Source organism: Cavia porcellus, unplaced genomic scaffold (genome assembly GCF_034190915.1).
Source record: "Cavia porcellus strain 051 isolate PalLab524CR breed Dunkin Hartley unplaced genomic scaffold, mCavPor4.1 scaffold_19, whole genome shotgun sequence".
Taxonomy (NCBI): Eukaryota; Metazoa; Chordata; class Mammalia; order Rodentia; family Caviidae; genus Cavia; species Cavia porcellus.
In genome coordinates, this window is record NW_026947502.1 from 29502887 (window position 1) to 29525935 (window position 23049).

The following is a 23049-nucleotide window of genomic DNA, read 5'->3' on the forward strand; positions in this document are numbered from 1 at the left end:
ATTGAGAGATTGAGACCCGCCTGGGCTACACAGTGAGCTCAAGGCCAGTCTGAACTGAGACCCTGTCTCAAAAAGACAAAAAAGAAAACAGAAATGGAGCGTTTAAGTGAATTTTCCTTTTGATCCTCTTGTACATGCTGTAGACATAAGGCTAGGTAGAGGTACAGATATATCCATAGCCATCAGTATACATTAACATATAGGGTTACAGGGCAGGAGATACAGCTCAGTGGCATACGTGGGAAAAAAGGGGATTGCGTTAGGGGAGACCAGGATTGCTTGGCCTGCAAATGGCTTCTTTTTGCCCAAATATAGGAATCTGCCATGCATTTAATGTCTACTCTGTGCCAAACTGTCCACAGGGTTCTTTATTTCATCAGCATCACCCTCTGAGCTTCAGGAGGGAACTGATCGTCAGAGAGGATAGCCACACAGGCCCTAAGCCTGCGGCTCCCAAGCATTCTGGCTCCCCATTTCTCCCCTCTCTGGTACCCTCTTCCTGCTGGTGTCCATATTTTCTGTCATTACAGTGGTTGGGTCATAAGTGATGGTGGGCATGTGACGACTGCTCTGTTTTAGGACCACTCCCGCTGTGCTCTTCTGGCAGTGGATCAACCAGTCTTTCAATGCTGTCGTTAACTACACCAATAGAAGTGGAGACGCCCCGCTCACTGTAAAGTAAGACTCCAGGGGTTAACATCTGTTGTGTTTCTCCAGTGCTTGTTTAAGTGGTGATATTCTCTTGGGTTTTTTTAAGCATGTCCTTGTTGGGTTTTTTTTTTTAACTTTTTGTTAGTACATGTTGGAAATATATAATAATTATACTCATCATGAGAATTTGATGTGTGGACAGGGCACATCTTTGTTTTTTCAAGCCCTTACCTTTTCTTCCCACCCATCTTCCTCCATCTCTTGGTCCTCTTCCCTTTTCTTTTTCTTTTTAATTGATTTTTACTTTAGGTTTCTTAAGAGGAACTGTATTTTTGCAAACTGTTTATGTTGGATGCAGTACCATGTATCATCTTTTTAAGTGTTTCTTCTTCTTCCTGTTTCAAAGTAACTGTCTCCTTCATCCTACCTCCTCAGACGGTATCCATGTTGTTAATGGCATTGGTAGAATGTTATCACTCATACACTCCGAGCCCCATAGCCCTGTAGAGCACAAGACAAGTAAATCAGGCCTGGTCTCTGGGAAGTGACAACCTATACTCCCATCGAGCCTGCATCTGTCACGCCAACCAGAATCAAATCAGAGGAGTCAGCAGAGTGTTCTCTGCAGAATTGAACTTTATATTTGCTTTGTTTTTAAGGTAGTTCATCTCTAGAACCCCTCCCCCAAGAAGTAATGAGTTTTATGTATTTGCCTCCTATTAAAATAACTTTTTAAGGCAAGCCAAAGAGACTAGTTAAGCAGAAATGGTGGTGTAACTTGAATAACACTTGAAAGAAAAGTGTTTTTCCTTTTTACCAATGAAAATTGCCTCTGGCAGCCTATATTCTTTTACCGTCATCAAACAGACCAAAAAATACTAAAATCTGCAATTCACAGGTGTTGTCACATTCATGGTAAATTGCTTGTGTTTAATTGTACTTTGAAGATGAGCCTATTAGTATTTTTATACAGTAAGACAATATTTTAAGAATGGCAGCATTGCATTTGGCTTTCCATATATATTAATCTTCTGAGAAGTATTTTGATTTTAGACAATATGCAAAGAAGCCTGTTTTAGGGATCTACCTGCTTTTCAGGGGGTCTCATGAAGTGATAACCACACGTTGCTTGCTGCAATCTCTACTTTTAGGCATACTCTTAATTTCTTTCATACTTTTTCAAATAATAGAATGGAGTTTCATGATATGTATTTGTCATGTACACACTCTTTTTTTCTTTCCAGAGAACTGGGGACAGCTTATGTCTCTGCAACAACTGGTGCTGTGGCAACAGCTCTAGGACTTAATGCATTAACCAAGGTACTCTGTTTTGATGTCTCATTTCTTCTCACCTGGCTGGATCTCAGTGGCTCTATTATTTTGCCAAAGGGAGATAAAGCCACATAGCTTTTTCTTGTATTCATTGTATTTAGCTACATATTTTAGTTATATCTCCTGAAGACTATGGCAAAGAGTGTCAACCATGATATCACCCAATAGTGTGGTCCGTGCCTAGCCCTCTGTATTTAATACCAAATGCCTCCCTGACCCAAAGACTGTGCAGTAGGCAGTGTCTTTAAAGAGGCTGAAGACCCAGCATATGAACTCAAGACTTTAGGACTCTAAATTCCATACATCTTCAGCCTCAGTAAGCTGTCAGAATGTCATACGAGTACACTCTGTCCCAGCCTACCTATGCTAGAAATATAAAAATACTACTAGGAAACAAGCTTTGAAAGTCCTCTAGCTCAGCAGCATAAACGCCTGCCTTGCAAGCAGGCAGTCATGAGTTCGATCCCTGGTACCGATAAAAAAAACGAAAAAGCCAAAAAAAAAAAAAAAAAAAAGAAAGTCCTCTTGGACTGAGTTTCTATACAACTAAAATTCTGCAGTTTAGGAAAAGATAAATATTTCCATTCAGTTCTCCAGGAAAAGTGACGTAATGTTTTTGGAACATTTCTCTTTTCACAGCATGTCTCACCACTGATTGGACGTTTTGTTCCCTTTGCTGCTGTAGCTGCTGCCAATTGCATTAATATTCCATTGATGAGGCAAAGGTAAGATTAACTTGTGCTCAACAGAAGAATCTATTCTAACAATTCGCTTTGTTAAAACTTTCATATTAATATGTCCAGAGGAAATCTATGGAATCTTAGATTTTCTTCACAGTAACCTGGGGTTGAAGTTAAGAATGGGCCCATTGATACAAGAAGCTTAGTGAAAAGCTGCTCATTTTGAGTGTGTGGTAGTGGAGAGTCATCTTTATACTGCCATATAATAAAAAGCTTCAAAGATATGACTGGTTTATACTGATTTGTGCTTGAGTTCTGCAAGGAAAGTCTCTGCAAAGAAAATTGATTCTCTAATATAGTTTCCTTTTCCTGCTATGGACTTGTTTTGGAGCTTTTTAAAATAAATATATATCTTTGAAAGTATGTTAGAACTTGCAAAAATCAAAGGAAAAGAAAGAACAAGAAAAAGCATTTTGGAATTGACAATAAGAATTGTCCTTACTGTGTTAGTAACTACAGTTAATAAATACTCAATAGGGCCATGTTTAAGCCTGTAACAGTGCCATTAGTTGACACTATGTATATAACTATTTCTGACTTAGAATGTTACTCAGATTTGTACATGAGCATAAACATTAGCCTTATCTTTAAATTAACATCTGTATCCTTCAAATCCTACTGTTACTAAAAAAGTACACCTTTTTTAAAAAGCATACTAGTATGATTTTTACCTGTGTGTCCATCACAAGAAAGTTAGACTTATTCATGCTATTTAAAAATAGACTTGTCAGCACCAAAAATGACATCTGAGGGTGTCTGGATAAAGCAAGGACTTGCGCCTTCCCAATCTAGTGCTACTTCAAGACTCTGCATGAAGGTATTTGTGAACTCTTTTTACATGTGTTTTACTCTACAGGGAACTCAAAGTTGGCATTCCCATCACTGACGAAAATGGGAACCGCTTGGGTGAATCAGCAAATGCTGCAAAGCAAGCCATCATGCAAGTTGTCATCTCTAGGATTCTCATGGCAGCCCCCGGCATGGGTTAGTGGAACTTGGTCATCCATTCATTTTTTTCTTAAGTTTAAACTGAATAAGCTTTTATCTTCCAGTAAACTACAGCAAAAAGTCATTCCCCTTTATGAAAATGACCTTACAGTGAAGGAGGCAGAAGATGAGAACGGTATAGTAGAAGTTTAGTGTCCCTTATCCAGAATGCTTGGAACCTGAAGTGTTTTAGATTTAAGTTTTTGTCTATTTGTTTGTTTTGGTTTGGATATCTGCATATACATCATGAGCTATCCTGGGACAAGACCTAAGTTTAAACATGAAGTTTATTTACATTGTACATATACCATATACATGTGACCTAAAGATAATTTTATGTAACTTTTTGATGATTATGTACATAAAACAAAGTATGCATATTGCAGGTGAATGGGGCTGTCAGGTGTTTATTCCCCTTGAGGATGCAGAATAATTATATATTGTGTGTCTGCATTTTGATTGACCTGTCACATGAGTCAAATGTAAAATTTTCACTGTGGCATTTTTTAATGCTCAGAAAGTTTTTGCTGTTAGAGCATCTTGGGTTTCAGAGTTTCACATTAGGGAAACTTAACCTATATGTGGAATGACAGTAAGGATTAAAGGAGAGAAGGAACACTGGGCATGTAGGAGGCAGCCTGGAAGAAGACCAGGCGGAGATGAAGGCATGAGCCAAGTAGTTGTCAGGAACCAAAATTCTGGGCAGAGACGGTAGCCACGGGACTGCAGGAGCTGATCTTTTGTGTTAGAGATTTGCCAAGGAAGAAGGTGTAGTGGGGTAGAGATGGAGATGGAAGCTACAGAAAGGAAGCCACGATGTACTGGAGAGGATGTGGATGGTTACCTAGGCTTTGCAAGCTTGGGCTTTTAGTCTGAAGTGTAGGAAGCCATGCAGAGTTTTAGTCAGGCAGTAGCATCCTCCAACTTGGTTTTACCTGCATGCACGCCTCTGCGTGCTGTGTGAGAACAGACTAAAGCAGGTGCAGAAATGTGTGAAAACCTGCAAGAAGGTGGCTCACTGCTCCTGGCAAGAGATCATGGCTGGTTAAACAAGACCGGAGGGATGCAGTAAGGTGATGAGAATTTGAAGACAAGGAATTTGATACTTACAGATCTTAAAAGAAACTTCTAAAAGTGCATGGAGAGAAATAATTTCTACTGAAGATTTATTTGTATCAATCTGAAACCTTTGGAACACAGAACAAATGAAAATGCTTAGAAAATCTCCGCATGTGTTCAGTTTTCTTCAGAGGGCTTAGAGTCTGTGTGACCAGAGACAGGAAAGCTGCCTTGTATTTATAATTTCTCTGGCAACCTCTTGTGCACCCACCAAGTTGCTTAAAGCTACCTTCAGAACAGGGGCCTAGAGATGGTTCTGAGACATACTAAGAAGCCAGAGGGACAAGGAGTTTGCAGGGAAAAAATCTAAAACAGAAGTTAGTATGTCTAATTTTGTCACCTAAGCTGCATGCATATAGCACTTTGCTATTAAAAGGAAATGAAATTAAATAAAATTTTGACTGTTTTCAAAGTCCTTTTGACATGGTGAACGCTCATGAGTAGACACCAAAACTTGAAGGAAAACTTTTCTACAGCCCTCCCTCCTGCAATATCCACAGTTAAGCATCCATGGAGTCAGCTACCCAAAGATTTTAAAAATTGTATGTGTGCTAAACACGTACAGACCTTTGTTTTCTTTGTCATTATTCCTTCAACAATTTAATACAGTCATTACATTTACATTCTATTAGGTATGATGTACTATCTAATATAGGAATGATTTGAAATATATAGGAAAATGCATGCTGGTTATTGTATATGCAGATGCTGCAGCATTTATTTAAGGGATGTGAACATCCACAGATTTTGGTATCCATAGGGTTCCTGAAAACATGAAGGAACAAGAGGTGACTGTCTTTGCATTCCAGATAATTAGGGGAAGATCAGTGTTAGCTGATTTAACAGAGAAGCCCCTCAGTGTCTTTGTGGGATGCCTCTGTGTTCTGTGAGGATGTCTAGGAAGCCACAGTGCTGAAACATAGGCAAACTCTGCTCAGATCAGGAACCAAAATGCTTGTCCCCACCTAAGAGGAAGCTGTGGAGTTCATCCTGACCTACTCCTGAGCCCTGATCTCCAAATTTACTGAAAACAGTATCAAAACTCCCAATTCCCACTCTGCATTTGTTTTTGGCTTGAGTCTTTCCCATTTTTGGACGGTCATACTTCTCTTGGAGTTGTACTAGCCCAACAACTCCATTTCCAGGAATGTGGTTATTATAAGCACTATTTAGTCACGGGGAAGAAAATCTCTCTGTCTGAGTGAAACTTACGAGGGTGATTGAAGTAGCTGATATGACAGTTATGTCTAATAAAAGTTATAAGGTAATGAGCTGCCTACCACATACCAGACATTTCACATGCATTATCTCATCTAATCATCACAGCCAATGTAGTATAATGTTCCCCATTTCATAGCTGGAAAAACAGAAGACTGAGACTTAGAGTTCAGTCACTTTTCCAGCATTCTCCAGCTAACAGGTAGTCTAGCAGGTACTGAAGGAAGATGTTCTATAGTGTTCTTCATGCGCGGTAGACACTCAAGGAAAGTCATCTTTGGTTTTTTAATATAAGAGGGAAAATTCCTGATGTTTGTACTGTTGCCTGTTCAAAGACAAATCAAGGTATATCATGCGCAGGTACAGACTCCCTGTGATGAGTGTGATCATTGTATATACCTAATTGTAGCAAAAAAGATAATTAAATTAAAACAAACTAAATATGAAAGACAAAAGAACAGAGTTACAGATAGAATTCTGTTCAAGATTGTAAAACTTCATGGCTTTTTCATTGCTTTTGCAGAAATCAAGAAGACAAATGTAGTTTTTAATAAATTTGAATTTATTGATTTAAATTTTATTATCAGTTTAAGTAGCTAGACATATGCGGTATACTGTGATAATTTTATACGTGTGTACACTGTAATGATCAGTAAATTTAATAATTTTAAAAATTACTACAAACTATTTTTACTCTGCCAGTGTAAAAATCTCCCTAAGTGATATAAGTTTTCTAGCAAGCTATTGGGGGTGGGAGGAAGTGACATTAAACCAAGATTTAAGTGGCTCTGTCTTTACTTCCAGCCATCCCTCCGTTTATCATGAACACTTTGGAAAAGAAAGCATTTATGAAGGTAAGCTTCAGGTCTGCTATTTTCTCAGTCATTTTAGTTCATTTTCAGATTTCAGACTCTATAGAATATTTTTAGATAAGTAGCAAGAAAAGAAGATCAGCTGCTCTTGGATATAAATGTAAATAAAGAGATGTTTTTGGCAATATTTTGTTTCTCATCTCAGAGGCTTGTAAGGGCTTTTGTAAATGAAGAGCACCTCTATCATGAGGCTGCAACTCGGTGATCTGTGCTGCGTCATTGCATGCCTAGATAGGTAAAACTTACAGGATGGTGTGAATGTAGGCCATGTTGATAAGTCCTATACATCAGGAATAAACAGATAATTTGGAGTCGTACTTTCATGGACCACTGAGTGTAGGGCCCTGGTTATCACATCTAGTGATTTATTATCTGCCAGCTCTCTCCCATCAAGTTGTGAAAGCACTACAGGTGAAATCGTAACCAAGAAATCTCAGTGTACTGGATGCCTTCTTTCTAGATTATATTTTGCAGGTATCATGACTAATGTGATAATAGTTATATTTAACCTTGGTTTTCTGATTCTCACGGCAAATGGCATACATGGGAGGGGTGACTCATGGGCCTCACACTGTGTTTAGCATCTCTCACGGCTGGATCTGCTGGAAGCAATGGGCCAGGTTCCTCCTGGAGGAACGGGTGTATTGTGGTAAGGATGGCAGTCCCTTGGGGTGGACTCTTGAGTCTTAGAGCAGTGACATAGTGAGGAGACTTTTAAAGCCGTAAAAATTGCACATCATTTGCATACCTAGCGCTTCCTAAATGAGGTCAGAGATAAGTGGAATTCTAAAAATCTTACAATATATTCATAAATCTGATTGCTCTGGGCCCAGCAGGAAAACTAAAGTAATAAAAGAATATTTTGTAAACCCTTTTGCTGCAATAATATTCTCAGAAAAATAAGACAAAAATATTCTGTAAAGAAAAAGTACTACTAAGTATCTCATTTGACCAGTATGTCTAGATTGCTGAATGTCAGTGTACCAGCTAATATGAGAGAAGATGCCTTCTCTAGGCACCTCTCACACAATAAGGAGCTCTGGGGATATGAAAGAACTATATTCCCCATAGAGGCACATGTCTGTAATCCTAGCACTCAGTTAGACTGAGGCTGGAGGATTGCTGCGAGTTCACAGACAGCCTGGGCTACAAAGTGAGTTTTAGGCCAGCCTGAACTGCATAGCGAAACCCTGTCTCAAAAAGAAAAAATAAAATAAAATAAAATAAATAAAATAAAATAAGCTATATTCCCCAAAATGAAGATTTTAGAACCAGTGCTTCTATCACTCTTATGTGCATTTGATAATTACGCTATACCAGTGACGGCGAACCTACAACACACACATAATGGACTGTTCGTTATCATTGAAAGCTCTAAAAGGCCATCACTGCTCTACACTCCAATGATGCAGCTGTCCCTTTGCTCCTTAGAGAGTTCCCAGGGGGAACCTCCAGCCCCCAGGAAACTGCACCCTCAGAATGCCTCTGAATCCTCATCCATCTCCTTTGGAGCTTTCTGGCATTCTTAGTCTCAAGATTAAACAAAAATACAAAACAGTTTCATATTTATAAACAATAAAGCAATAGGTACTATAGCCTGCACCATTCACTCTGTTTTTAATTCCCAGTCCAAAGATATAAAATGGAAAATTCCAGAAATAAATATTTTACAAGTTTTAAACCGTGCACCCTTCTGAGCAGTGTGGTGATACTGGCTGTATATACCATCTCCCTGCATGAGCGCCATCCCCTTGTTCAGCATATGCCGGGTATCAATGCCACCTGTCCCTTAGCCACTTAGTGACCATCTTTGTTATCAGATCAGTTGTTTCAGCATCACAGTGCTTGTGTTTAATCCTTAATCCAGTATTTTTTGTAATTCTTCTATTTTGTTACTGTTTTTTAATCTCTCCTCATGCTTAGTTTATAAATTAAACTTTACCAGATGTACTTATAGCAAAAAGGCTTAGTACTATCAGCCTCCACTGGAATCTTGGATATGAGGAGACTATTATATAGTGCAAAACGTAACTCTAGACTCTTTTGATTTTTTAGTTTTTATGTATTTATTTTAATTAATATATATTTGTGATACATATTAATTGTAAGGAACTGATACATACATGCATTGTATCTCAATCCTTTTTAATCCCCTTTCTCTCCTCTAAACCTTTCTTCCCCAGACCCCTTCCCCAATCTCCAAAAAGTCTGCCTCCCTATTTCCTACTATGTCTCGTTTATTTTACTCTTTAAATTATTTATATTTTGGATTTCTAATATAAGGGAAAGCATAACACTCCATTGTTTTAATTGGATTTTTTGGGATCTTTTGTTGTTATTGTTCTTTGAACATTAGTCTTCTGTCCAAGGGATACCTGGCAAAGCTTTTTCTCATTCTGTACTTTGATAACTTTACTCCATAGGTTGTTTCCTTTGATGTAAAGAAGCTTTTTAAGTTTAACATAACTCCCAATTGCAGATCCTTGGTATTATTGGAGTTTTGTTCAATAAATTTTTGCCTATACCGATGACTTCAAGAGTTTTAAGTATTTTATTTTCCAGTAGATTCAGTGTTCTGTTTTTATATGTCTAGGTCTTTGCTCCATTTTTATTATAGATCTGTATTTTTCTGCATGTTGATAGCCAGTTCTCCAAGCACAAGTTATTAAAGAGGCTGTTGTTGTTCTCCAACATTTGTTTTTAGCCCTTTTGTCAAAGATCAGACAGTAAGTTAACCAGGACTGTCTTTGTGTGTGATTACGTTATTCTGTGCCAGTATTATGCTGTGCTCTTTCTGTAGCTTTGTAGGATAATTTGAAATTCAAGATATTAATGCCTCCTGCTTTGCTTATTTTGCTCAGAATTTCATTGTTTATTCTGGTTCTTTTCTACAAGAATATTGTTGGTATGTGATTGGAATTGCATAAAATCTACATATAATTGGTAGAATGTGGGCATTTTGACAATATCAATTTTGCCTATCCAGATACAGAATGTCTTTCTGTTTTCTAATGTTTTCTTCAGTCTCTTCTTTAGAGTACTATAGTTTTTATTGTCAAGATCTTTCACTTCCATGGTTAAGTTAATTCTGAGGTGCTTAATTTTTTGGAACTTACTGTGAAAGGTATCATTTCCTAATTTCTTTCTGAGTAGGTTCTTGGTATACAATAACACTATTGAATTTTGTGTATTGATTTTGTATCTTGGCACTTTACTGAATTTGTTGAGTCTTCTGGTAGAATTTTTTGGGTCTTTTATGTAAAAGATCATATCATTTGCAAATCTGGATAGTTTGATTTCATTCTTATTCATATCTCTTTTATTTCTCTTGGTTGCTTGCTCTGCCTAAAGTTTTGAATACTGTATAGACCAGCAGTGAAAGAGTGGATACCTTGTCTTGTCCCTGATTTTAGAATGTTCTCAATTTTTCTTTGTATTATGTGATGTTGGCAGTCTGAACTATATCGAGAAATCCTGTCTCAAAAAAAAAGTAAATTAAAAAAATAAAAAACTACTAAGAGGTAGATTATGTACTGAAGCAGTGATTATATCTAAAAACTACCAAATGATAGACTCATCTGGAATCTTCCAGGTTTAACATCTCCATTATAGGTAATCAGGGGGCGGGAGGACTCATACACCTTCCTTGTTCATCCCTGCCTGACTTACAAGAACTGATTCAGTCTTTGAGGTAGAACATCTATAAAGCGAATATTAGAGTGGGTATTGTCAACATGATTCTTCATAACGGTAGAGTAGTAAGTGACCCATCTGATAAATCCATAACTTTATAGACATCAAATTATTGCTCTGTATTGTTGTCTGCTGGCTATATATCTTTAGTCACTAGATCTGTGCTATTTCCACAAAGATACATTGTGACCTTTTGACTTGCTTGATAATTAATTCCTCAGTATTGGAGTGGATAACTTGGAACCAAGAAAATCAAAGAGTGTATTTAACAAAGCAAATTTTCCCACCTACTGAATTTCAGCAAAACTGGGCTTTAAAAGCAAAACGAGATGTCCAGATGAAGGCAAAGCTTAGAAATTGTCATCTTATTATGTTAGTTTAGCATAAAAGGCACAGCTTTTGCAAGAAAGAAATAGTAAATGTGGGTCATTCAGTCGATTATATAATAAGGCCATAATCATGATTTTGCAGTTGATTATAAAAGTAATTTGGAGACTACCTTCAATGGCAACATCGTCACCAATTAAGCTTTCCATGTGTCACCCCATGCCTGGTTAACAGAAGGATCTCAGTAGCATGATTCGCAGCGTGATCACCTCCTGCTGCTGAAGGGATATGATTAAGTAGAGTCTGGCTCCAGCCTATGCCAGTAGGTGTACTCTGGCTGCTATGGTAACATGTGTCTGAATTCCAGAAATTCTATAAGAAAGTCTGCATTTCAGACCAAATTAGTTCTGAACAGCTAGGCCAATAGGGGAAACCCAGGAAGTGAAGTCAGTGTTTCATTCTGAGTTCAGTTGTGCCTTTCAACTCCTGGGGTACCTGTGATGGGATGGTTACCACAGTTCATCTAATCTGTTTGTGACAAATGCTGGACACTACACAGAGTTGGGCATATTACATCATTTTCTTGTGGGGAGAGATGAAACACTGGCATATACCCTGTAACTATTTCACATGGGAAGGATTAGCAAATGGTGGAAGCATGTTAGCCTGCATGTCCACACTGCGCTAGGCTTTTACATAATTAAAAAGACAAGTAAACATCATCTTCCTTCCAATCCTTATCTTGATTTGTTGGTTTTAGCTCGGCTTGTTGTCTAACCCTCCGATAATTTGGAAACTGGCTCCTCACTTCCTCCTCCCACAGATTACCTTTGCCTGCCCCGTGCCCCACACATAGGGCACTAGACCTCTTGTAGCAAAGTTAAAAGAGGTGGCAAGAGTAGCTGAAGGGTCGGTCCAAGTGCGTAGCTATAGAAGATCTGGTTGTAACGGACCTCCTTCAGGTTTCAAGGTGTGATTTTGACAAATCAATACCTGAGTACTGTTGAGGTGCCCTTGCAGCCCTAACACTCTCAAATTCAGGGTTGCTGTTCCATTTAAATATTACATTTTGCCCACATAGAGATGACTTTTGGATTTATATGATAGTATAACCATTACTAAAACATACATGGAAAACATTTATATCAATATCTGTACTTCCCACATTCAAGGCATTTTTACATCGTGTGATAAAAGGTGGGCTTGACTGTACCTCCTTCAAAAAGGCTTCAGAAATTATTTCTGCAGCAGCAGATGCTGCCCACATGGTCACTGCCTGCCACAGGACCCTTGCTCCGTGGCCAGAGCTGCCGCCTCCACAAGGATGAGCTCCCCTGGGCCTTCACCTTGCAAATGACCCAGCTTCTCAGTGAACATGAAAGTAACTGAATGTTCTGGGCTCTTTGAAACAACAATGCTTTGGGAGCATTTGGCATGACTCACTCTTCTCCCCATGCCTGCCTTATCTTTTCTTAAGTGAAACACTGAAGAAAGGCAGCAGATTTGGGCAGAAGACACATGGAAATTTTTGTAGCTAACCAAAAAGTTCACTGCCTAACATCACGGTGTTTCTGCGTTCAGTTTGTTTTGTTTTGTTTCGTATTTTTAGATGGGGTCTTGCTTGCTATGTGGCTTAGGGTGGTCTCGAACTCACTATACAGTCCAGGCGGCCTGAAACTCACAGCATGCAACCTGGGATTGCATTGGGTTAAAGGCAGACTCTACCATGCCTAACAGAATAGTTCTTATCGTCTCTTTAGTTTTAAGTCTTCTTTACTGAGACCTTCATTGGAAATAAAATTGATATGGTTTAGAGCCTATAATGGTTCTGATTCCTTTTCATAGTTCTTTTATATTTCCTTTAATAAAAGTATATTAATGTGTCTCCTCAGTAGCTTAACAGGATTATCTGCTACTTGAATGTGAATAAAGCCATTTATTTGTTCATTCATCGTTTTTATTAAGCAACCCTTTGCCAAATGTCTGTTGCATGCCAGGCAATGTGATGAGGACTGCAATCATAGAAGAAGGGTATGCACCCTCCTCTCGGGGAGCAGATAGCATGGGTCTTAGTTATTTTTATTCATCACTGAGACAAAATACCTGATGCCCAAAGTTGGGAAAGGAAAGGTTTGTTTTTTATAGTTTTTGAAGGTTTTAGTCTATACTGAGTTGGCTCCAAGGCAGGGTGGTATGGCAGGGCCTCAGTTTATGGCAGCTATAAACAGCAAGGTGGAAACCAGCAAGAGAGAAACACACCTCTTTTTTTTGTTACTAGATTGTATGTTGGCTCTACCCCTATGTGGTAGACATAGGGGTACCATCTGACACCATCAATCTAAACTCTAGACAAAGAACCAATAGCAAATCTACAATGCAAATGTATGAGGCCTGAGGGCCACCGACATAAGTCGTGGCATTTTACCCCTGGCCCCCAGGACTCATGTGTATCTTTTATAGGAAAGACATTTAGTTTATCTCTAAGAGTTGTCAAAGTTTTAACAGTTTTAGCATTGTTGAAAAGTCTAAGTTTTAAGTTTCTTAAGATCTATGGCAACCTTTTAACTGTAACCCCCTGTATAAATGAAACAAGGTTAAACATTTTTGAAATGTAAACGTGCATGATAAACATTACCATTTTAAAAGTCACAAACGGGAATATAAAGCATTGGAAACAGCAAATCTAACATCTAGCAGGGTAAATATTAAGTCTTAAGAGTTTTGTGTTTAACATTTGAAGCAATCTGGTTGTAAGCTCTAAAGGCTTGGGTGATTTTATCTCTGGCACTTTTAGGAATTTTAGCTCTCAGCTTTTTTTTAAACCCTCTCTATTTACTTTTTGTAGCTTTGTTTGGATGATCTATATTTTTGGCTTTTTTAAATTTTGGGGGTCTCTATTGTATCTTTGGCTTTATCTTTATATAAACTGCCCTGTCAGGAACACACTGCTTGGCTTTCCAGGCCCTTTGTAATCAAGGTAGAAGCTGTTTTACCCTCAGAATTTGTGGGGTTTTTTTTTTTTTTTCTTTTTTTCTTTAAATCTAAAATCACCATGTAGATGCTGCCAAGGTCTGCTGTCAGCTGGAGCAGCAGCCCGGCTTTTTTTTTTTTTTTTTTTTTTTTTTTTTTTAGCTATAGGGGTCAGTTGCCTGGATTGTTGGGTTTTGTTTACCTGATTGTGAGGAAAAGCTCCTTTATGTTGTTACCATTTTGGAACCTCATGTGCCCTCTTATCGCCATTTTGGAGCATGTTACTCTGTATCTTTTTTTTTTTTTTTTTTGGCAATTTTTTTTACTTTTGTAGTTTTGAGGCTGTAAAGGGTGGAGACCCACTGCTTCCTGGGATTCCCCATGGCCATCTTTTTTATCTCTCTGTTTTTCTTTAGCAATCAAAGTCTCAACTCTGTCTTTACAATCTACAGCTTATTCATTTAGTGTTACAGTAAGTTCTGTTTGAGAAATAAGTATGAATTAGACAGGATGAGGTACTAGAGGGATCAGAAAAAGAAATAGCATCAGTTTGGATTTTACAGGATAACCTGGATTTCACCAAGATCTTTGTCTTTACAAGGAGTCCTTGCACTAAAACCCATTGTATGAGCCATAGTCAGTGTTTGATTTATAGACGTCTATCCCTAGGATGACACACCGATGTTCCCTTTTGGATAACTGGTTAGCCTCATTTACTGCAAAAAAGCATCCATTTGAAATGAGCAGGCTGGCTTTCCTGGCTCAAGTCCATCTCTCCACAGCATCTCATTCAGTACTTAGCTTGCTTGTCCGTACCAGCCAAGGTTCTCACGTGTCCAGGAAGATCTTATGCAAGAATTTACCATCTCCCTAGAAAATCCTTCATCAAACAGCCAGTTGTCCAAGATAACAGTGCAGTCATGTGTTACATGGTGACATTTCAGTCATGGCGTCCATATATGATGATAGTCCTGTAAGATTATTGTTAATGTCATAGCCATTCAGGTGTGCATAAGCATACTGTTTGTGTGCTTGCATAAAGACTAAATCATCACATGATTCATTTCTCAAAGGGTTTCCTATTAAGTGAACATGACTGTAGTTTCCTTCTATCTCTTGCGGGTTGGGCCCCCTCCATAATCTATGTGGACTGATCACTTGATGATATTTCTCCTTTCCTCTTCAGTCTTTGTGTTTCTCCTTTTACGTTGACACTCCCGATGTTCCCTTTGTCCAGAGGAGTCTGCTGGGGTACCAGGGTATGCCTCTTATACACATTGTCTTGTTACTGCTTGTTACTGACTCTTTACTAAGTTGCCTGAATACATTACAATGTATTCACAACTGGGTTGCAGCTATTTCTGTGGTCTTATAATCCTATGATCACTGTGTTCTTTATATTATATATTTTAGTCCTACTTTTTAAAACCTAAAAAGCTAACAGTATTTATGTTCAAAAAGATGAACCAACCCCTTCCTTTCAACTAAAAAAAAAAAAAAAAAATAGCAAGAAAAACAAATGCCAGCAATAGTTTTAACCATACTGATAGCAACTAAAACTGGGAAAGACTGAGTGCAAATGGGGGTGGGAGATGGTAAACGTTTCTTGAGTGTACAGGAGTATATAAGTGTTTTGTGAATGCCATCGCATGTATCTTTAGCACATACTTTGAAGATCTTACTAGGGTGTTCATTTTGCAACAACGTAACAAAGAAACTACAGCACTGAGGTATTAGAAGCCACCTACCTTTTCCCCACAGTCAGGAAGTAACTGCTAGGGTAGAATTTGGATGTGAGTTTATCTGTCTAAACTTTGGCATCATGTTAGTCTGCCTCCCCAGTCAGGAGATAAATTATAGCTAAGTGGTAACTACTTCTCTATCTTTCTGTATATGTAAGCACCACTCAGATTATAAGGTGTGATCAATAGATAGTGAATATGTATATTTTAAAAAATTTATTACAGTAAAAAACACATTGTCATTAATGCCCCTCAAAATAGCCCCCCTTGTTTTGAACATATTGTTCTTGCTATTTTCTGAAGCAGTTTACATTTATGTCAGTTTGTGTCAATTAAAAATATTACAGTGTATCTTTATCCACTGGATCTTTGCATGTGTGTTCACTTACAGATCAAAAGGGCTGGAAAAAATTCAGATTAACACGAAGCATACTGTTACCCCTAAATTTTGCTAACCATATTGCATTTAAGTTCTCTAATTAATGTGCAGAAATTTCTTCTAGTCAGGTCCCAAAAGCCCTCATGAGAGGTACTCACAATCATATATCTCTCTACACAGAGGTTCCCTTGGATGAGTGCACCTATACAGGTTGGATTAGTTGGCTTCTGGTGAGTAATTTCAAATTTTTGTTTTAATTTTTGTTCAGTGATTTGTTTGAAGGGAAGAGTCTTGCTATTTTGCTTAGTCCTAGCTGGCCTTGAACTCATAATCCTCCCAAATAGCTGAGAGGATTTGTAAAAGTATATAAATTAGTATTTTAATTGTATATATATTTATGTTCAATAATTCAGTATATGTGTATAATATGTAGTGTTCAATCTGAGGTAATTAACATTGAAATTACATTTAGATTTCCATTAAGATAATTAATTTTTAAAAGAAAATATATAGCCTATGAAACATAAAAGAAAGGATGAAAAATATGGGACAAAAGTTTTGAAAATGAGACAATCTGGGAGCATCTGGAATTTACAATCTCAATAATTGGAGAAAAGTAAACTGTATTTGGAGAAACTTACAACATTTAAGGCTATTTCTGTCATTCTTTTTTAAATCTCTGTTATTTCTTGGAATGTTGTTGATTTTAGTGGGGATTTTTTTAAACCAAGTAATAAAATTAACAACATTTTTATAAGGAAATCTAATGCTTTAAACAATGAAAGAAGATTGATATAAAAATAAAGTGGAATAAGACGTGGAAAATTTGAGACTGCAAAATGCTGATTGTCTTTTTCATCTTTTTTTTTTTGAAGTCTGGTGTTCGCCACGCCGCTGTGCTGTGCGCTGTTTCCTCAGAAAAGGTACGTCCTCCTTGTTCTCTGAAGTGGTTCACCAAGACTTGTGATTCTAAAAATCATCTAAAGATATAGATGTAGTTATTCCATTTCATGGGAGGGAAAGTTGAGGCTCAAAGGTGATGAAGCCAAAGTTTCTATAGGAAAAAAACAAAGGAGAGATCGGACTTAAGAAACAAAAGGGGAGATCTGTTGAATTTCAAAACTGTTTCCCCAGCTCTTTTCTACCCTCTCCTGTTAAATTTATTCTTTTCTAAAAATCAGGTTAATTCTGCTGCAAATATCAAAATTCAAATATGGTATCTGCGCATGGTAGTGCATACCTGTAATCTCAGCACTCAGAAGGCCGAGCCAGGAGAATCACTGCGAATTCAAGGCCAGCCTGGGCTATGAAGTGAGTTCAAGGCCAGCCTGAACTGCATACTGAAATCCTGTCTCAAAAGAGAAAAAAAAAATTTAAATATGATTCATTGTCATCCAATCCATTTGCAAATGCATCTATAATACAGATACTTTGACCTTGAGGTCCAGCCCACACCCCCTACCTAGCAATTACATGTACTTGGTTTAGGTAATTGATGTTTTTGCTTCTCTACTTTCTACTGAGTTTTTTCCTTAAAAACTCTGCTGTATGGTGTGTTTTACTACAAGCTACTGTTCAACTCTGTCATAAAACCGAACTGACCAGGATTAAGTCAGCATTGTCTAAATTTAGGTCTCCAGCTTCTTCCTAGTGTTACATTACACTAAGGCACAAAGAAGAAGCAGTTTGTTGATTTTAGTTTTGTTTTAGTAGTACCATGTCCCCTGCCTTTGAGTTGAAGCATCACTTAAACCACTTCTTAATGCAGGAACCAGATGGTCTTACAGGTGAGTTTTGCCCACCTGTCAAGAACCAAACTGTTGCAATTTTAAACAGATTCTCTTAGAAGATGAAAAAGAGAATATCCTTCTTCACCCAATAAGGTTTGAATAACTTCAATTCCAAAATTGAGTTGGCCTTTAAAATATATTAATCGTAGTTATAGGTATTTGTAGATATCCCGCTGATCAGGAGCATGGCTTTTTGAAGCAAAAAAGAGCTGGCTTCATATCTCATTTACCTCTTGAGTTTCCTCATATGTAAAACTATCCAAAACCCTGATATTCAGAGTCTTTACCAGGGTTAAAATGTACGACTGGTCCAATGAAAGATCAGTAAATGATAGCCATTATTATCAACGTCAGCATCATTTCACAGTTACCCAAAGCCCTAGAGTATACACAGCCACCATAAATATTTTTTCATAGTCACAGTTTTTCTTTTACTTGTATTGCATGTTTTATATAGGTTTATATCCTGATTTTTTATTTCATGTTTTACTACATCTTAGATATATAAAATACCAAGTATAAAAAACCAAAATACTGGGGCTGGGGATTTAGCTCAGCGGCATAAGCGCCTGCCTTGCAAGCAGGCAGTCGTGAGTTCGATCCCTGGTACTGATAAAAAGGAAAAAGACAAAAAAAAAAAACCTATATTTTTAAGAAATAAGTTACAGTGATTTTTCTCGTAGAAAGTATACTGGACAGTTTTTTTATTAAGTACACTTGCATTTGATAACATGTATTTATTATAAGAGCTTTAATATATTTGGTCCTATAATACATTCAAACACATTTTTAAAATTTATAAGGCAAATCATTATCTCCTGGGGATGGGACTGAGTGTTCTTTTTCTTTTTTTATTTGGGTACACTTTAACTTTTTCTAAAAGTTGCATGGTGAGCACGTACTGTGTAGTGGACAGAAACGTGCCCATTAAGGCATGCCGGTTAAGTTATTAGTGTTGTATATTTTACTTAGTACACATACCTTTCTTTGTCAACAGTGAATGTTTATTTGGTTTTCCCTGGAAGTGAACCGGCCACAGATTTCTTTTCTGACCCCAGCAATGTCTGAGAGTGTTTTTGCCATACATTCTCACCCATGATGAGAGATATCTGAACCTTTCACAATAGAAGAAATACAAGTCAGTGGTTGGGTTCTTTTTAATTTGTTTGTTTGGTATTGGGGATCGAACTCATGACCTAGAGCGTGCCAGGCAGGCATTTACACCACTGAGCTAAATCCCCAGCCCAGTGGTTGGGTTCTTATGGTGCATTTCTGTACCAGACAGTTGATTTTCCTGGAGGAAATTAGATACTCATTTTGCAGCTGCAAGAAGCATTTCTCCAGCAGGATTCTGTCACCACACCGTGTGTCCTCTCCCTGCACTTTCCAGTTCTGCTTCCCACCTCTACCTGTATAATAACCTTGTTGTTCTCCCTTATCCCAGTTCTATGTCTGTGACAAGCTTGGAGGCTGACCTGCAAGCCAAGATCCAAGAGCGTCATCCTGAATTACAACGTGTGTACTTCAACAAGGGCTTGTGAAGCAGGGGAAGAAACCTGGATGGTTAATCCTGCCTCCTGCAAAGCCAGCATGGCCACATCCACAACAAAAATCTTGTTCAGTCTGGGTTCTCCCAGTTTAAAAAAAAAGGAAAAAAAAAAAAAAAAAAAAAAAAAAAAAAAACCTTTGGAGATTCACATTAGCCTTTTAGAAAAAGCTGCTACTTAGAACATGGCGCCTGCTGCAGGTCAGGTGCCTGGTACCTATTGGCTCCCATACATTTGAATCATGTTGTGATTTTCAGAAATACCCTTCCTGTAGCTTTTATGGTAACTATTTTTCAAAGACAATCTCCTACCCCTAAGCCAGGGTTTAAAAGTACTTCTAGGTATAGAGTAGGTGCTCAGCGTCTGCTCCTCAGTAAGTGAAGAGGTGATCTGCTCAAAGTAAGAAAGAAGTCTCCTTCCCACTTCTGTTTCAAATCAAGGAGGTCTCAGCAGTCAATTTGGAAAATGCAAAAGCTCTGGGATCAAATGTAGAAATTTAAATACCAAGGAAACTTGTCTGTGCCATGAGCCAGACCAAAGTAGATGCCGAAGGTTTGGTTTTCCTTTAGTAGAGCTAAAGCTCCTTTGTGTCCTGGAAGTCACAATCATAAACCAGCGCACTGCACCTTCCCTGCTGTTAACAACTGAAGGCATTCATATTGTTGGTGGATTTTACTGGTTGACTTTTGAATTTTTTTATTTTATATTCTTTTAAAGCTATTCATCTTACTTTGAAGTTACTGACTTTATGTTCAGTTATTTCCATCAAATCATCAAGTTACCTAACTTTACAAATAGCAATTTTAGACATGTTTCAGTAATAGTGCTGTGTGGCTCTAATAAACCTGGTGTGTTGGATTTTTTAGAAGTGGGACCACAGTTCCAGCCCCTCACATGTCATTCCTTGCCCTCCTTATTTATCTTGTTGGCTTTCAGAAAGATACAAAAATAATTTGTCTATAAATCAGCAACTGTGAGTTTTACTTGAATGTTGTGTATTACATTCCACTGTGTTTGAGGATGAGGAAACCATGTGCCACTGTTTACATCACTAATAATTTGACATATATTTAATGTAACATTGTTTCAAGTCTGTAGATCTTCAGTGTCATCTGCAAGGCAGTTTGGCTGAGTGTAGATCATTGTAATTCATAGATTTGTAAGTAAAAAAAACATTTAGAAACTAGTTTTGATGGATCATTTTTTCCTGCCTAACAATGTGTCCAGACTGAATCTCCTCATAAAGAAAAACTGGTGTGCCTTGTGTGCTGTGTTTCTCTTTTCTCTGAAAGGATTAATGGATCTGAAGCTCTGAGCCTTCCCTGACACCGCTAGGATCTTCTCACTTAGATTTGCTGTCAAACCATTGGAATTGAAATGGCTTCCCCATGACATTTCTGGCCTTCGATGTATTTTGTTACCATCAGTGCTCTCTTTAAAAAGTGTTGAAAGCCTGAAATCCAAGGCTGACCTCTGTAAGGTGCTTATTAACAAGCACTCTCAGTAAAAAGCTAACGTTTTTGAGGCTGTCAGATCCATCCAGCTCCTCTCAGTCCTTACCCCTACCCCAGTTAATGTGTAACTCTACTTCAGAGTGAACGTGACCTTAATGTGAAAATTTAATGACCAGTAAAAAGATTGGCAAACTCATCAAAATTTTACACACACTGGGAAGATACAACCAAAGCATAGTTATTAGAGGCATAATGATCATAGAAGTGTGTTTTTTTAAACTTGTATATTGAAGCTTCAGACTCTTAATGCTTTTCTATAGAAATATTAACTATAATCATGATTTATTTTAAAAAAAGAACAAATGAACCAAGATTAGCAATCTTTGCTGAACCCTTAAGAATACCTTTTGGAGAAAAAAAACCACATAAAGTGCAATAATCTTGTAAAGGTAGTTATTAGTATTTCTACTGACGTGATACAAAGAATTACAATGTATTTACAGACTGGCAGTTTTATTTCAGTATTAATAAGATGTCTTGCCAGTGTTGGAGTCAATGTATTATTTCAGTTCAAGTGGATGAAATTTTAAATAAACTCAAAATGAAAATAAATGCTCTCTTTTATTTGTATATAAAAGACAAAGCAGCTTACATGTTATATGCGATGGTACCTTCCATCTAAATTTACTTTGCTGTACCATCAGTAAGTACTAAAAGAAAGATATTTTTGTATCATCCTTTTAGCAAAAATTAAGATTTCTCTTTTGGGTTACTAGTCTGCCTTCTTGAACCTCATCTACAAAGGTCTCTCAGCACTCTGCACCACTCACCATCCCCAGAGGGATACATTCCAAGATTCCCAGTGAATATTTGAAACCTCAGACAGTGCTGAACCCTTTGCAGACTTTTTTATACCTACACATCTGTGATAGTTTAATTGATAAATTAGGTACAGTAAGATATTAACAACAATAATAAAATGGAGCAGTTTTAACACCACACTATAGTAAAAGTGATTTAAAACATGATCTGTTTATTTCTGGTAACATTTTCTGGCCTGGTGAACCATGGGTAGCTGAAACTATGAAAAATAAAGCCACAGACATGCATAGAGGTCACACACTGCCCAGCCTCCTAACAACATAGTGCCAGGATTGTGAGACGGGAGAAATGAGTTTCTGCTTCAGAACGTGATGACTAACACCAGGACGATGCACTAAATTGGTCTGCTTGTCAGAGTCTAACAGAACTAGCATTTGCTGTAGTTAAAGTCTAAATTAAGGCTGGGGAGAGCTTTATTAATAGACTTAATAAAGGGTTGAGGATTTTTTAACTTTTTTGCTCATTTCTGTGTGTTTTGTTACTATAACTGTCAAATTATTTACATATATTCAAGAGCATTGGTATAGGGGGTCAGGCAGAGCTGGATCCAGCTGTTGCTGTAATATGCTTTGGGGATAATGACATGGCCTCTGTGTTACTTAGCTTTCAATTAATATTTCAAATAATCAGAAGAGTGTTGTGTTTACAGTTTTGTTGGGGGTTCTAGTCCAGGTAACGTCATGGCTTTCCGGCCTCGGGTGGGATGCAGGGTGACCGTGGCAGGGAGCACATGACAGAGCCAAGCAGAGAGAGGAGAAAGGGGCCCATGTCCTCAAGGACATGCTCCTATGGACTACACCTTAACTCTATTTTAGGGGGACATTCCAGATCAAACTACAGCACTGTGAGTTTCAGAGGTTTTATTTTTTTTTTCCTTTTTGTTTGCTTGTTGTGATTATGGGGCAGAAAATAATTGAATCTATCTCGTAGAGTGTTTGTAAAGATCAAAGATAATCCTATTTGAAGCACAGTCTTGCCCTAGTAAACATTCAGTTACTGGCTTCCTGCCAGGTGTTTTAGAGGCACTGGAAAGGCCAGTATATCATTGTTATGAACGATTTCAGAACCCTGGCATCTTTCTCAGGGATAACTTACAACTTAACTAAAAATACTGAACCAAACTAGTGAAATACCTGATTTCATCCTGTAAGAGTATCTAGTTATTAAGGCTTTGTCTAATTTAGTTAATGAGACTAACCATCTCCACACTCAGTAGGGAAAGATGAAGCTATCAGTAAGGCTCTACACACTTAAGGCTGTACTGGTCACTTCAAAACTGCTGGGAACCTAGAAGTCTAGCCCAACCACGAGCCCTCCCTAAAAATGTAGGTTATTAATATACTCAG

General features: G+C 37.8%; 1 protein-coding gene across 3 annotated transcripts in view; it reads left to right on the forward strand.

The window, feature by feature from the left end:
• Positions 1-20631, forward strand: part of Sfxn1 (sideroflexin 1) — a 57203-nt gene extending 36572 nt beyond the window's left edge. For 2 of the 3 annotated variants that reach the window (XM_013156200.3, XM_063230806.1), the window contains 9 exons: positions 580-678; positions 1896-1971; positions 2623-2708; positions 3580-3707; positions 6852-6901; positions 15096-15168; positions 16211-16260; positions 16906-16953; positions 19265-20631. In XM_013156200.3, coding sequence (XP_013011654.1) covers positions 580-678; positions 1896-1971; positions 2623-2708; positions 3580-3707; positions 6852-6901; positions 15096-15168; positions 16211-16260; positions 16906-16953; positions 19265-19294 — 640 coding nt within the window. In that variant the 3' untranslated portion in view covers positions 19295-20631. The remainder of the gene's footprint in view (positions 1-579; positions 679-1895; positions 1972-2622; positions 2709-3579; positions 3708-6851; positions 6902-15095; positions 15169-16210; positions 16261-16905; positions 16954-19264) is intronic. The other variant, XM_003473224.5, reaches the window with a different exon arrangement.
• The last annotated feature ends 2418 nt before the right edge of the window (positions 20632-23049 follow it).